The sequence below is a fragment of the Balaenoptera ricei genome, chromosome 18 (assembly GCF_028023285.1).
Source record: "Balaenoptera ricei isolate mBalRic1 chromosome 18, mBalRic1.hap2, whole genome shotgun sequence".
Lineage (NCBI taxonomy): Eukaryota > Metazoa > Chordata > Mammalia > Artiodactyla > Balaenopteridae > Balaenoptera > Balaenoptera ricei.
Window position 1 is genome coordinate 51,425,539 of NC_082656.1, and position 17,200 is coordinate 51,442,738.

Sequence of the window (17,200 nt, forward strand, 5' to 3'; positions counted from 1 at the left end):
TGGCAACAGGAAACATAGGCATTTTCTTCAGTTCAGAAGTGCATTTCTGAAATGTGTCCCTGTTTAACTTTTATAAAGTCAGGGGGCCCCAGACACTGACAAATGAGCTTCATTACACTCAAGGCTCAACATATTTGCTGTGACAATCTGTTTCACTTGAGGAATGGTATTTGCATATGAGGGGAGAAAAAAACCCAGAATCAAGATTCCTATCTCGTTTTCTGGTTTCTGTTACATTAGTTCATAAAAGTTCACAGAATTTTAGATCTGGAAGGAAATTAGGTCCTTTGAAAATGAGGAAACAGAAACCTAGAGCTGAGATTACAAGGCCCTTGACTTGTCCAGGGGTAGACAAGGCTCCCTTCCTTCTTGCTGGTGGTAAGGGGGCAGAAGACAGCACAGGCTTTGAAATCAAGTGGAATGCACGGTCAAATGAGGCTCAGTCTCCAATCTGCGACTGGATCTCAGGCTAGAGAGTTAAGCTTTCTGAAACTCTGTTCCCCGTCTGTAAAATGGGAACACTGCCTCCACTGTGAAACTAAGAAATACACGTGCCATGTGCCTGGCAAATGATAGGGGCTCAATAAAGGATACTGAATTCTATAGTTATGAAATTCAAGGTTTTTCTGTTTCTGCTAAGAAATATAAATAACATAAAGTTAAAAATAAATCCTATTTGTTACTTTTAAGGAAGGAATTAAGATTTGCAGGTAAAATGGATGCCTATCCTGATTTTCTCTAACGTTTTAAGTATAAAACTCCTTTATAGGCCAAGTAGACCAATCTATTCTATAATCTGTTTGATCCGTTTGGTCTTGTCAATTCAATCAAACAAGTGATCAGTATGTTAGTATCTGCCCTATGGAACTGTCGGAACTGAATTAATTCTCTTTTTCATTACGTGTAAACAAGACCAAGTGGGTCTTTTTTTTCATGCAATTATATAATGGATTTCTTTGATGAAAATAATATTTGCTACAGCATATAGCGTCTTCCATCTACCACGCTTAGCTCTAAGAGTTTTATGGATCTGAACTCATTTAACTTCGACCCTAACTGTAGTTGCTGTAACCAACCCCACTTCACCCAGAGTTAGTGTGTGGTGGATGGAGGGAGGATTTCAACCCAGGGAGCCTGACACCCAAGGTCACAATCCTAACCACTACCCTGCAATGCCTCTCAACACCTTAAATCACTGCTTTCATAAACCAGGATATCCAGTCAGAACTGGCCAAGCAGACTGAGAGAATATGAACTAGTACTTACAAGACAAACACTGTGTTAACCCGGAGGCCAGCCCCTCTCCTCTAGAAATCAAATGTAAATGAAGTTAAAAATACCCTATACTAAAAATGTACTTTACTGGAAGTAAAAAGTTCAAGGTCTAAGGATAATACTCTACGTGGCTGAGTTTATATTTCTATGTAGGGACAACGTTTATCTTCCTGTTTCTGGTTACCTTTTCCTCAGTTTCTTTTGTAGACGCCTTCCTTTAAGGCGTCACATAAATCAGGGGTCCCCAAATCCCAAACAGTACCGGTCCGTGGCCTGTTAGGAACCGGGCCGCACAGCAGGAGGCGGGTGGTGGGAGAGCGAGCAAAGCTTCCTCTGTATTTAGAGCCGCTCCCCGTCCCCCACATTACCGCCTGAGCCCCGCCTCCTGTCGGCATTATGGTCAGTTGCATAATTATTTCATTATATATTACAATGTAATAATGATAGAAATAAAGTGCACAATAAGTGTAATGCGCTTGAATCATCCCCAAACCATCCCCCGCCCTGGTCCGTGGAAAAATTATCTTCCACGAAACCAGTCCCTGGTGCCAAGAAGGCTGGGGACCGCTGACATAAATGTTTACTGAGATTTGGGCTTTGACATCTTCTCACTTGCATAGGTTCTCCTTGGTTTCCACAGCTTCTACCACAACTTATAAGGGAAAGATTCCCAAGTGTCTACACCTCAGTCTCTCTCCCAAGCACCATGGAAGGGGAGACAACATTTCCAGTTGGCAGCCCGAAAGCAACCCCACGTGACCAAAACGTTATTCAGCATCTACCACTTAGACGAGACATGTTCCTCCTTCTATTTTGATATCTGGAAAGAAGACAAGCCCATCTACTCAGGTATCAAGTCATACATCTCTCCAGTTGGCGAGATTTCTTGGACTCTTTCCTATCGGTTACTCTCTACCTGCCCCAACCCGATTATTACATTTGCCAGTTCTGCCTTCCAAATGTCCTCTCCAGTTCATCTCCATGAAGATGGTCTGCCTCTTTTTAGAGTTTCACCACCTTTCACCAGTACCAACTTCTACTGCTCTGTTTCCCTGTCTTATGTCCTGCTACCTCCAGTTTAATTATTAATGCTCCTGGTCCTTGTCTTCTCACTGGCTTTCTAACAAAGCAAAGTTGACTTTCAAGAAAGACTGGGAATTCCCTGGGGGTCCAGTGGTTAGGACTCCATGCTTCCACTGCAGGGGGCCCAGGTTTGATCCCCGGTCAGGGAACTAGGATCCCGCAAGTCACACAGCACGGCCCAAAAAAACCCCCCAAAAACCAAAAAACAAACAAAAAAAAGATCCTCTCTGCCCACTGTGCTGCTGCAACAAGGAAATGTCCAAGTGTTCCAGGGTCACGGAGGAAAAAATTCTACCTGCCTAGGGAAGGAGGGTGGTCAGAGAGCTTCACAGACAAGGTGACACTGAGGCAGTTTCCAAAAATAAATAGGAGTTTACCAACTCAAGAAGGAAAAATGGAGGTGCCCAGGCAGGCCATTTCAGGTAAGGGCAAGAACGTACCAATGAGCTCCATACAGCTGGGCATGTTTGGAAGTTGGTTCATTTGTGTGGGTGGGGAATGGGGGAAATTGGGATGGGGTCAGCAAACGAGGTTTGACGGATGAACAGGAGTCAGATGAGAAGGGTCTTGCACGCCCAGCTTAGAAAGGTGTCCCCAAATTCCCTGGCCATAACAGACAACTCCCATGGTGTTCTTTTGTTATTCTACTTGTATCTTTATTATAAGACTTTGTATACTTGGCCTTCGTTGTGACTGTTCAATGGATCTTACCTAGTATACTTATGGACAAGTTCACTGAAGATGGGAGTTCTGCCTCTTTCTGCCTTTTTCAAGAAAAATCTATAGAGCCTTAGACATGGAAGATGCTCAATAAATATCTGTCTTGTTGAATTTGTCTATGAATAGGTCCTTTCAAATAAAAGACTACGTTTTACTAAGTATTTAAAATACGTTCCTGAAAAGATTATTTATACTATCATTATAAAAATGATGACAAAGGGCTGATTAAATAATACTTTTACTTCAACTTTTTTCTGCATTATATAAATATTAAATTAGTTGAGTCTGAAGTAAAGAGATAATATAATTACAGCTGATTGTGATGAGGATATATTAAATTATCTAAACTTTTTTGCCTTGAATCTACTGCTCATATTAATAATATATAACCACGTCAATATCCAGACATACACAATTTCAATTCAACAAATAATGATTGGGTCCTTACAATGTGTTAGTCACTGTATTCACTGGGGATATAAAAATGAGGCCCCCTGTGGTAATTATGCAACAATTTGCTATATTTATGTTCAAAGTTAAAAAAATACAAAACCTGAGATACACAGAGTTAAGTAGCTTGTCTAAGCGCACAAGCCAGTTAGGGGCCAAAGACAAATTTCTGTCGCCTGACTTCAAATTTAGTGCTTTTTCTATGATACCTTCCTATTTCTTCGCAGTTACCAATATGGAGCGTATCTGTGAGCTCTCTGGCCAAGATCCGCAAAGAGCTTATTTGCAGAGGATTTTTACCTGAAAAACGTCAGTTTGTTCTTAAGTGATTCATTATCCTGGCATCACTAAGCCCTATGCTTTATCTAACAATGAATCTAGACAGAGGGTCTGACGTGGAGCTTTATAAGGAATGAGTTACTTAATTAATGAAGATAGATGTGAAAGTATAAGCAGCACCCCATCGCCTGAAGGTAAGATCTAGCAACCCCAAGAATTGTGAACAAAAGGCCACCAAAATGCACAGCTGTCACATAGCTCATGATTTTCTTTGTAGGATATCATCAAATCATTTCAGAATCTCATTCAATAAAATAAGATGTCAAATTAAAAGCAAGAAATATAGGAATAGCAATGAGAAGTAATGAGACAAGAAAGAAAGTGAAGAAGCATGGAATCCACAAGCATTTTGGACTGGGGTGTGTGTGTGTGCGTGTGCGGGCACACGCATAGTCATTATCTGATATTAATTATAGCTCATGATATTAGTTACAAAGTCTTCATTCCTCAAGGGAAGGGCTAAATAATACATCATTTCTTTCATTTGTAAAGGTAGGGAAGGACATATTTTAGAGACGTTTAAATCAAAATTGGTTAAAATTTTTAAAGCATCCATATGAGTTAACTTCCTTGATGTGCAAAATTCAGATATGAATTATTTTTGCTAAAGCCAGACAGATAAGAAATGTCGCTGCTCTATATTTACTAATTTTTAAAACTTTGGTGTATCGTTTTCACATGAATTCAAATGAATATTAGACAAGATTGGCTAAATGAGCCTCAGATTTATTAGAGAGCAGGATACCAAGTTGAAATTTTCAAATTCAGATTCATCTGAGACAACATTTTTATAGGTCAAAACTACTTTTTTAAAAATCTGGTTTTAAATCTTTATCTTGCCGTTTCCTTGTTCATCATTAAATTATAATATTCTGCAGAGCAGTGATCATCACGCCGTGTCAAACGTACCACTAGAGGGTTCTAGCTGACTCTTCCTTGGACCCTCTTAGACTAGACCCAACATCTGGTTGTAGTGCGCCATCTAGTGGTTGTAAGAATCACTGGTGCCTGAGTGTTATTTGCTTGAACCGCATTTTAGAAAACACAATGGCATACAGATTTAGAAAGTAATAAGAATTCTAAACAGCAATACCAAACTCATAAAACCATTTTTTTCTAAAATTCATATTTAGATCACTTAATAAGTAATGAAATTCTTAAAGTGAGGGAAACTCATTGTATTAATACATGGTAGTTATGTTTAGCAGAGATTTAAATGACCTTTAATTTCAATACACTGCATATTCATTTAAATACACTGCACACTGCTTCATGCAGAGGAAACACACAATTTAGACCAGTGAGTAGGAAAAACGTACCTGCTGACAAAAGGGGTGGATGCAATGACCGAGATATATTTTTTTCCTTCTATTGAACGTGACTTAAACAACTTACCACAGACAGGTGTTAGTAGGCATTTAAAAAGATTTGGTCAAATCTTTATGTTATTATCTAAACTGCACATTTATGAAACGATATTTAATTATTTTTAAAAGGTACTCTTCAGCATGTCTTTTTTTTTTGTACTCTAAATTCCTTGTTAATACATAGAAAATGATCCTCTTTCACGCTCCTACAAATATGTTTAATTTACTGTACGTATAAGTCCTAAACAGATGACTGATCATGTACTAATAAAGCACAAAAGATCAAGTGTTAAAGGTAGAATTAACGTGACTTTCTCAAAGAAAGTGTCTGTTGCCCCTTGCTCACCTCCCATCGCGTGTGTAGTTCTCATAAGTCATCTGTTATAATCCCAAACTTCACATTCATTATTACTGGTCACACACAAATAACTTACTCAATATGCCTGAAGCAAAGGTAAGGCTAAGAAGATATTTATTAAAATCAAAGCAAGTCAACCTGAATCCCTATAGAACTAGTGTTGATTTTACTTTGAACCCGAAGTTATGAAATCTTGCATGTAATTATAAATCAGAAACCAGTATGGGCTCACTTTGAACCAGTGGCAGCAAATCAAGCAAATTTCATTCTTTCTTTTTAAAAGTACTCTTATTTGACTGGTAGTTTAGGAGACTCTGCCTTGAGCAGAGTAAGTGTTTCTCTGCTAAGTGGATGGATGAAGTTGGCATATCTGGGTTTGGAGCAGGAATTTCACAAGGACTTTTGGATGCAGCTGTGAGATCAAGAAACATGGATTGGAGTAGGACAACTAAATGGATTCTTAGCTATAAGTTAATAAATTAAGACCCACTTGGATGGAAGTCTCCAACATCACATCTCAGGGCTTTTTCCTTGAACATGTTCTACTCAGTACTTGGAAAAATGGAGAAGCTGAAGGAGAATGCTAAAAAAGTAAAAGCAAGGTGGGCAGGGAGAGCTCCAAAATCTTTTCAATTTATTAGAATAATGAGCCCAAGTCAATAAAATGGATGCAGTATAATTATTTCCCAGACTTGAAAGGGTATGTGCAGCCCTCATAGTAATGACTCTGTCCTGTATCTCCCACAAGAGGTCATCTAGCCTGGGGCAAAACACCTCAGTGACGGGAAACCCACTATTCCCAAGGGTTTAGGGACCCATCATCTGAGGGACAGGTTCAATGACAAATACAACACTGCATGTTTAAGTTGAAAAGAAATCCGTTATAGGTACAGGGTGTGGGAAGATCCAGTTTTCAGCAGTTTTTGATTTAGGTGACTTAACAGAGTCAACTGCTAAAAGACTTAACATTATCTTTACATCCATTAAGAGATGTCCATTAACAAGAGCTCTTCCCTCAATTTGTGGTGTGAAAACTTTAAAAGATACTGTGATATGTTGGCATATACCTAGGAAAACGTGGCTGAGAGAACTGCGGGTGTCTGGCTTGGAGAGATGAAGATACGAGTGGTCCATGACAGTGCTGAGAGGAGCACCAGGGTCCCGGAAGTGAAATTTACACTGTGATGGCTGGAGCGATTCCCTTGGACAACGAGACAACGGGAGCCAAACAACGCCATACGAGACAATTCAATGCTGTAAGAGACGAGGACTCTGCCCTCAGAAATGTCACCCAACTTGTCTTGCACAAGAAAAAGCTCTCTGTCACGTGAGGCATTTAAGGAGAGATGGGAAATAAGACTTGACCGGGAGTCACGCTCATACCAAGGAGATAATGACACTGGTTATTGTGTGGATCAAATGAAAGAAAAAATATGCTAAGTGTGCAGAATACTGCATAGTATAGGGACTGGTTCTCTGTGAAAGATGACACCCAAGGATCCCTCTAACTAGGAAATGAACTAGACTTGGTGACATATAAGGTCCATTCGGACCCTAGGAGTCGATGATTTCATCTTATTAATAAGCCAAACTAATTACTTCTGCTTCAGCACTAAAGGTTTATATTGCTTTGAATTATAACGCACACATCACATCTCCCCCACTTTCACAATCTATATTAAAACCTATAAGATGCAATCCTATCATGCCATAACATTAAATCCTTTAATAGTACCTCATTAAACCTTTTCCTCTCTTTCACTGTTCATCACCTGCATAAATGAAATAGAGGGTGCCTGTGTGAAAACGGGGATAATAAGTATTTTGGAAAGTTCAAGGAAAATAGGAGTAACTCAAAATATACGAGGATTCACTGAAGAAAGGTCATTCTTTTTTTTCTTTAACTGAAATGCTCCCATAAGAAGTCAGTAATATGAGCTGATCATACTTACTCCTCTGATTTGTATTCACTGTCTACTGATAGGGTGAAACATGCTTATTCAACTTTCATGTCTTTATACGCATTCTTGGCCTTAATGAGAAAATCGAAGACACACTATTCTATATAAGATAGATAACCAACAAGGACCTACTATATAGCAAGGGAACTATACTCAATATTTTGTAATAACCTTTAAGGGAAAAGAATCTGAAAAAAAAAAAAGATATATGTGTATGTAAAACGGAATCACTTTGCTGTACACCTGAAACTAACACAACATTGTAAATCAACTAACTTCAATAAAAACTTAACTTAAATATTACATGGCTTAATTTTTCAGATCCAAAAAAAAAAAAGAAAGAAAGAAAATTGATTCAAAAATAGTGCCGAAGAAATAGATGAAAACCTCTCCTGGGAAAGCTCTGGATCAATGGAGAGGAAAGAATCTGGAATTAAGTAGAAAAGGGATAAGGAGTGGGAACAGGGAGGAAAGATGGAAGTGACGGTTTGCACACTGTGTTGAATTACCTTAGAAATAGTAATAGTATTAATGTATTAGATAAGCAGAAGTAAACTCCAGATTCTATAAAGCTTTTCTGACTTCAGGCAAGCATCCCGTGCTATAACTTCATCACACACACAAAAAGATATCCCATCTTAACGATCAGAGTCATGAAAGTCTCTGTAAAGCAGCTTTCAAATAATCTGATATAAGAACATGACTCAATAAATGGCAAAGAATGACGATTTAAATGATTTTGCTACCTCAGCTGAGAAACAGTTTATACAGTGTGGTTATCTTAATGTATCTGAGATGGGAGCACGATTTACGCAGCCCCACAGGAGTCTGTTACACGTGAAGCTCCCAGATAGAGGCAGGTGCTGGAGGCCGATTCCTGTCGAGGATAGTTACTGGCTCTATAGCACGTTGCTACCAGGAATGCGTGTGAATGAATTTCTCTCTTCTCTCTGCTTCTTTGAGGTTCACACATTCCAGTCACCAGTCACTTTTCTGACAAAAAGGTTCTGTAATTGGGGGTCCCTCCTTCCACCTTTGGTCTCTTTCCAGAGCCTCCCACTGATGGTACCCAATGGGATCCAGAAGCCAAGGAAGCCAGGGGATGCCAGGTGAGGGACACACAGGGTAGAGGATGGGTGGGGTGGGTACAGAGCTAAGTGAAGAGTCACTGGCTTCTCTCCTGGGTAGATGCATGGGTGAATGGATGGTGACAAAGTCAGTGAATCACTTGTGATCTCAATTTCCTTCTTTGCAAACTGTGAATACGCAAAATCCTCTCCTTATACAAAAAAATACCAGTAAGAATCAAATGGAATGATGTGGAAGTATTGTTTTAAACTTTTCACAGTGCTATGTATATGTCAATCTTATTTCATTTTTTGGTGGGGAGGTTTATCTGTTTGGTTATTTGGGGGATGAGATCAAGGGGAGAAAAACATGATCTAAGTGGTGGTGAAAACGATAACTTTAAGAGAATGATTTTGTTCAGCTTGTTTGGTATGTTATGTGGACATTTTAAAACCCAATAACTAGACAACGATTAAGCGGCAACGCTGATTATGAAAAAGGCTAGACCACTGTGTTCATACTATTATTTTAAAAGTCCTCAAGACACAGAAGAAATACTTCTTTGCTTGCTAAACTTCACGAAGACTTAGGCCTTTTTTCAACTGAGAGAGGGAATGTACTCCACTCAGAAAGGAACATAGGATGCACATATGCTGGGTGAGCACAGAACATTCCAGCACACTCATGGCTCCAAAGCCAAGCAGCTGGCCCTTTCTGGACTCTCAGTGACCCTCAGGTGAGAAGCCCTGCAGGGCTGTACCTGTATGTGTCCTTCGATGAGCCTTCAGGTGAGAACTTTTTGTGTACACTTTGTTGCATCCCTCAAAATCACATCTGTGGATACGCCGTTTTCTGGAGTCTGGGGATTCAGACCTTCTCTGGCGTCTTGTGCTCTCAATACTAAATGGTGAGATTGAACTGGAAAAAGAAAAAGTAGATTTAAATGGTGAGCAATACAGCACTCTGTTTGGTTCCAGTGCCATGAGACCTGAGGCTCATAGACTGCAGCTTCATACAGACTCAAGGTCCCATGTCCACATTTCCCGCTGTCACCTTCTGGGACACATTTCATTTCTTAATCTTGAAGGCAGGCAGCTAGACCTATTTTTGATGAAACACTCCTAGGGAGAGAAAGACATGCTTAAAATAACAACAAAATGACAAAAACAAAAACTAAATGAAAGCAGTGGTGAGTGAGTAGATCCCCATCATCAAAAGAAATAATCTGGCGGTGTTAAAACTATCCCTCAAAGTTTTGAACTTGTGAAGACACTTACAGAGAATATTTTAGGAAGATCTGCCATAGACAAATGACAAAATGAATGCATTTAATAAGTAACATGAGGGTCTGAATTGCATGTGATAACATATAAAATCGTGTAAAATCACAACGTAATTTCAAAACAAGTAAGGTCGGGTTGAAAGAAATGACATCAGTACATCAATAACATGACTCATGACAAGCTTTTTCAGTTCTGTAAAATGCACCTGACATTTGACTTTTCTCGTTGGTGGTTTTTCACGGTGAGGAATAAAGTTCACTGTATTGAAAGATTAGCTGTACCACATTATGAAAAAAAGTTTTAACTATGAAATTTGGCCCTGACTTGTACATTGTTTAACCTTAATGCCACAGTAGAAAAACAGGATTAGTTTGTAATGTCAGGTAACTGATTAACATGTACTTCTTCCAACCTTAATCTCTTTTGATTGAGATAGAAATGAAGAACATGACTCATCTTCTTTAGTTATTCATGAAGTTCTTGAAAATTACAGTGAAATACACTAAAAAAAAGAAATCACCCATATTCCTACTATAAAAAATTTACCACTATTAATACTTTGACATTACTTTTTTCCAGGTTTTCCATGCTTTGATGCTTTTTAAAATTCTTTTCTATTAATAAATCAATCCTTGGAAAACCTGAACACAACAGATAAAGATACCCCTCCCTCCTTCTATCATTATCCTGGTCCCTTCTCCTCCCAGGGAAAACCTCTATCATCAGCTTTCTTTAAATTCTTCCAATTCTTTTAAATCATGCTCACTGATATATATCTGCATTCATGGAAACTCATTATATTGTTTGGTGTTTTTTAAGAGACATATAAATAATATGCTGTTCACATCATTCTGCAAATTGTCCTACACTTGACTTTTGTTTACTCGACACCGAGGGTCTGAGATCTGTTCATATTGATACACTGTATTGTTTACTTGAAATGCTATATACCACAGTTCATTGATTCTAAGATGAATATTTTAATATTTTAATGTCTCTAAAAGCAGGATGCTTCTGACATTTGACAGCTTGTCATAGTTTGACATATTTTTTTTTCTTTCTTAGTGGTATATAAAGTAATGGTGTATTTTACAATAGATGGTGTTTTAACCTAGATCAGGAGTTGGTAAATTGTTTCTGTAAAGGGCTAGATAGTGAATATTTTATTTTGACTGAGAGTCATACAGTCTATGTTGTAACAAATCAACCCTGCAATTGTAGCATGAAAGTAGCTATAGATAAATATATAAACAAATGAGTATGGCTATGTTCCCATAAAACTTTATTTACAAAACAAACAGTGGGCTGTAATTGATCCATGGGCTGTAGTTGGTTGATACTTGACTCAGATGAAATACGGGAGTAGTCCAAAGAATATCATCCCAGCATTTTAAAATCCATTTCCTAGGTGATGGACATATAAGTTATTTCTAATATTTCACTGTAACATTGCTCCAGTGAACATGTTTTGAATGTCTCCTTCCATGTACGTGCCTTTTAGGTTTTCAGTGCATCTTTTCACTTGTACAAATAACAGATTCAGTAGCCAAAGCTTCATATTATTAGATAAGATCAAATATAAATGATGTTTATCTACTAGTATCTTAAACAGTTTTGTGCAAGGTTTCTAGTAGTTGAAGGAAAGAACATATGGGACGGCTAAGCCACTTTTTCAGCCTTCTTATCACTCAATACGGATTTGTGGTTTTCCACACCATTGACTCAGTTGTAGGGATTGGAGACTATTGTGAAAAGAGTCAAAATAGTGTGACAGGTTTGCCCATGAGAGAACAGCTTTGGTCACTCCTAACAAGGTATGTTCTGGCATAGGCTGTGATCTTTGCAAATAATTAAGACTGTGTGTGTGATAATAGGGCAACAGTAATTCACTTCTTGAATATCTAGTCATAAAAACAAATATGGATCTTGTCACTGGGAGCCCTCAAAAATGGAAACTTTCACGTTGTGGTATGTTTGACATCTTTTAAATTGAGAATATGATATGGCATTTGTTTCCTTCAAATTATAACTTAAAGTCTATAATAAGAACCCTTTGTTTTGTACAATAATTTCTACACACTAATATGCAGAAGACTAAATGTAACTAAGCATAATCACACACACATATTGTTTGCCCATAGTTGACTTTAGCTATTTATCTTGCTATGTATACATGTATACAGAGAAGAGTGAAAAATAAATCTGAAATAAAAAACTAAGTAACTACTAAGTAGGTCTTTAAGGGACTGAAGTAATGCTGCTATATAGTCAATCAACTACTGAACTATATGGCAGGCAAAGAAGGGAAAGCAAGGGCTATAGAATGGTATAAAATTACTGCATTCAGATTTCTGAATTTATATTAAATGAAGACAGGTTAGGTGGATGGCCTTAATGTTCTACAAAACTTCATACCCTGGTTTTCCTCATTTTAAAGTGAAATGTTTTAGGACATTATGAAGAACAACCACCTAAAGGTATTCGTGTAAAGATGATGATGATGATAAAAATAGTTTTTAAAAAGGTATGTGCAATGAATAGCTGGATCCAGCAAAAACTAGCTTTAAAATGATATTCAGTGGGTAAAATTTTCCCTGGTTCCCCTTTTTAAATGGTACAGACATCCTCAGAAGACATCAAAGAACCTTAGGCTAGCCTGTACCTTTCAGAACTTATTTGATCTCTTTGTGGAAAGGCAGGAAGGTAAGTGGGGCTGAAGTGAAAAAGAATAAAAAGTGCAGAAGAGCTTAAAGAACACAGGAAGAGGAGAGGACAACCCAACTCCACAAAGGACTGCTGCTGTACTGGGGCCCACGGCATGATCCTACAGTTAGGGGGCACTGCAGGTGGAAGACAATTGTGGGTTGGGTGTTTGGCCACGCCAAGTCCATGGCAGGAAATCTGATAGTCACGGTGCTGGTACCAAGTATTTTTGTGTCTCTGGAGCCTAGAACATTGTGGGCATATAAGAAATGTTTGCTAAATAGAATGAATGAATAGATGGATGAATGGAAGAGTGTATTAAGTCAGGTATACCTAATTTTTAATTTAATATAATCAACTAATTAGTGAATCTTTAATTGGTTAATTAATCCTTACGAGGATCCTTTGACTGCAAATCTTCCAATAATGGTCACTCAATTCCCACTCTTACTCTCATTTCCCTAAATTTCATGTTTTAAACGCTATAGTATACAAAGTGGCTACTGAATATCTGGGATTCTGGGTAACCATTAAAACCACACGTACAGGGCTTCCCTGGTGGTGCAGTGGTTAAGAATCTGCCTGCCAATGCAGGGGACACGGGTTCGAGCCCTGGTCCGGGAAGATCCCACATGCCGCGGAGCAACTAAGCCCGTGTGCTGCAACTACTGAAGCCCGCGCACCTAGAGCCTGCAAGCCACAACTACTGAGCGCGTGCGCCACAACTACTGAAGCCTGCGTGCCTAGAGCCCATGCTCCGCAACAAGAGAAGCCACTGCAATGAGAAGCCCGTGCACCGCAACGAAGAGTAGCCCCTGCTCGCTACAACTAGAGAAAGCCCGCTTGCAGCAATGAAGACCCAACGCAGCCAAAAACAAATAAATTTATTAAAAAAAAAAAAAGTTTAAAAAAATAAAAAACCACATGTACATATAAGTGTCTTGGTTCTTTGCTCTAAGTTCAAGAGAATGGCATTCTAAAGCATGGCTTACAATTAAAATTCTCAGTGGGAGACTGCTGAGATCCCTCTGAACACGTACAAGATGCTGGTGAATGAAAGAAAAAGCTTCCCTTTGATCCTAGGTAAGCATCTAGGTGAGCGCGAAAGGGTGAAGGAATGATTCTAACTCATCCTGTCCCGTCTCACTCTGGGGCTCAAAAGCACGGTATTTGGTAACAGAACAGCTATAATTACATGTTGGGTGTTTCTATTCTACCCTTCCTATGCTTTCTGAAAGCCATGTGCCCTTTGTTTCCAAAGCACTTCAGGTATCCTCAAACGCACGCACACTGACTTGTGTGTTTCAAAAGTTGGCCTTGTTCTGAAGAATGGAAATGCGCAAGAAACTACTGCCTACGCCAGCAGAGGATTCTTCCAATAATCCTTGGTAATAAGCCCGGTACGATGAAAATGGTCAGGGTAAAAGAGTTGCTAGTGTATTCCCAGACACTGCACTAATAAACATATCCGTGCAGTTCAAAAGAACAATAACTAAAGGCCCACTCCCTTCCCCAGAAGGTTCCACCATTTAGAAAAGTGAATGAATGCCCGAGGGGGCCTCACAGGCACTGCGTTGTAAGAATTAGATGTAGAGAAAACAAATGAGTGCATCACTCCTTCACTTACACAATAGTCCCACTTGGAATGGCAAGTTAAATTAGAAATAAACCCAGAGAGGCTCGAAAAGTCATATCCAGGAACAGCTCTATTTAAATAGAAGGCACCACACGGCTGCCATGAAAGAAATGAAGGTTAACTGTAATCAGCACGTAATAAAAGGCCATTTGTCACGTGTGACCTGAGTGTGATGAGACACCCTTCACTGAAATTGGAGTTTCTATAGGAGTTAGCAAAAAAAAAGCCAGGACATTCGTTTAAGGCTGGGAAGGGAGGACACACACATCCTAAATTTTAAAACAAGAGCAGAAAACAGAGGGATAGAAGGTGCTTCAGCAAATTCACATCATCTCAACAGAACGCCAAGGAGGATGGCTGACGATAACCATGACGGCTGACATTTACAGAATGCTTACCATGCGCCAGGCACTGCTCTAAATGCTTTAAGCTTCAAAGCAACTCTCGGAGGTCAATATTATTAGTACCTCTAGTTTACAGATGAGGAAACTGAGGCAAAGAGAGGTTAAGACCTAGGCCAAAACAAAGTTGGTGACCACACCAGGATTTGAACCCAAGTGGTGGATTGACTCCAGAACCCAATACTAGTTAATATGTTCTATTGACTCAGGTAAACAGGAATATAAACCAGCATATAACACAATATGAAAAAGCAACAAAATAATCTGTATCATTTAAATTTCCCCTCTAATCCTATTATAGAAAACAACAGCTCATAAAAGCATTCTTAAATGTAGCCTGCTATAATATACTTTTCTCTTGAGAATTTTAAGGTAAACTGTTTTATTAATACTACCAGTAGAGGTACTCAGTATAATTACTTACTATTAATCTAACTTAAAAAATACTGTGTTAAGGTTGTTGTAAAATATATATTTCCTTCCAGGGACATGTTTTTAGAAGACTGAGTTTGGCAGCGGTATGCTATTAAGTCTTCCTTGACCATCAAGACCACAGAACTAGTTCCTTCCCTGTAAAAAACTAAATTTTAGTTTATTTACAATTGTACCAAAAAGCATTTAGAGTTGGTTGCATGACAGAGTTACCTTAAGGGAAGGGGGAACATTCAGTTTTAAGAGAATATTTTGTACTGTTTTCCAAAGTTTGCTTTAAAATCGTTTTCAATAGGACATAAATATCACCTACGGGAATTCTGAATCAGCTTCTGCCACAGAAGAGACGGAAGCAAGAACTACTTCCTTGTTAGTAAATCAAACACCACGTTGAGAATGAAATATCGAGGCCACACCATCAAAAAATCTAGAAACAATAAATGCTGGAGAGGGTGTGGAGAAAAGGGAACCTTCCTGCACTGGTGGTGGGAAGGTAAATTGATACAACCACTATGGAGAACAGTATGGAGGTTCCTTAAAAAACTAAAAATAGAATTACCATATGACCAAGCAATCCCACTACTGGGCATATACCCTGAAAAAAACATAATTCAAAAAGCTACATGTACCACAATGTTCATTGCAGCACTATTTACAATAGCCAGGACATGGAAGCAACCTAAGTGTCCATCGACAGATGAATGGATAAAGAAGATGTGGCATATATATACAATGGAATACTACTCAGCCATAAAAAGGAATGAAATTGAGTTATTTGTAATGAGGTGGATGGACCTAGAGTCTGTCATACAGAGTGAAGTAAGTCAGAAAGAGAAAAACAAATACCATATGCTAATGCATATATATGGAATCTAAAAAAACGGTACTGATGAACCTAGTGGCAGGGCAGAAATAAAGACGCAGATGCAGAGAATGGACTTGAGGATGCAGCGGGGGATGGGGAAGCTGGGACGAAGTGAGAGAGTAGCACTGACATATATACACTTCCAAATTAAAATGGATGGCTAGTGGGAACCTGCTGCATAGCAAGGGAGATCAGCTCTCGATGCTTTGTGAAGACCTAGAGGGGTGGGATGGGGAGGGTGGGAGGGAGGCTCAAGAGGGAGGGGATAAGGGGATATATGTATACATATAGCTGATTCACTTTGTTGTACAGCAGAAACTAACACACCATTGTAAAGCAGTTACACTCCAATAAAGATACAAAAAACAATATCGAGGCCACATGCCAAAAAAAGAGTTGATGAGAATTTCAGTTAAACCAGAGTTACATAAATCTCAGTAATTGAGATTCTATTCACGTGGACAAGCCAGACATTTGTGGGTTTTTTGCAGGCTTTCTCTTAGCCAGCAGATGGCTCTCAGAAGCAGGAATCTTTATATTTCTCTTCCATACTATCACAGACTCTATCTAGCTTCCATTAAACCATGTCAGTGCCTTTTCTATGACATGAATTGGGGAAAAGGCGTTAGATACATTCACCCTCTGGTCCCCAGAAGCTACATTCCAAGGCAGCACAGATTCACTGATTCACAGATTCACCTCTTTCATTCCTGCCCATAGTTTCCTACAGAAAACTACTTTTGAGCAGATTTGAAATTGTAAGATTAGTAGTTGCCAATCTCTCCAGAAGCTGTGACTAAAACATTATACACCACTTTACATTCAAATCTGGATTCAATAAAAATAAATCCATTTCACAAAATGTATAAATCAAGAGTAATACATTTGCTGAAACATGTCCCAAAGCTCACTCCTGGCATACATTCCACTAGAATTTGACACTTTTTCATATGAACAGAATGTGTCCAAGTGTATTTCTAATTATTATTCTAATAAATGAAATCTCCTACTAATTAAAATATAATGGGTTTACCAACGAAGTTTTAGGTGGGTCTGCAGATAGATTCATAGTATATCATGATTTTCCTTAAAAATAACAGCTGCTACTAAGTATTTTTCATTACTATCTAGGACCATTAAAATACTCAGAACTGTTACAGGCTCTGCTGTTTTCCTGATTCATCATATTTTAGCAAGTAAGTAAAATCATAAGCTGTGTAAGCAAAAAGTAAAATAGATAAACAGACAAAAATGAATCA

General features: G+C 38.6%; 1 protein-coding gene across 7 annotated transcripts in view; it reads right to left on the bottom strand.

Moving 5' to 3' along the window:
• KLF12 (KLF transcription factor 12) overlaps positions 1-17,200 on the bottom strand; it is a 455,655-nt gene that overhangs the window by 13,507 nt on the left and 424,948 nt on the right. For all 7 annotated transcript variants that reach the window (XM_059902659.1, XM_059902662.1, XM_059902657.1 and 4 more), the window contains one exon: positions 9,382-9,539. In XM_059902659.1, coding sequence (XP_059758642.1) covers positions 9,382-9,539 — 158 coding nt within the window. The remainder of the gene's footprint in view (positions 1-9,381; positions 9,540-17,200) is intronic.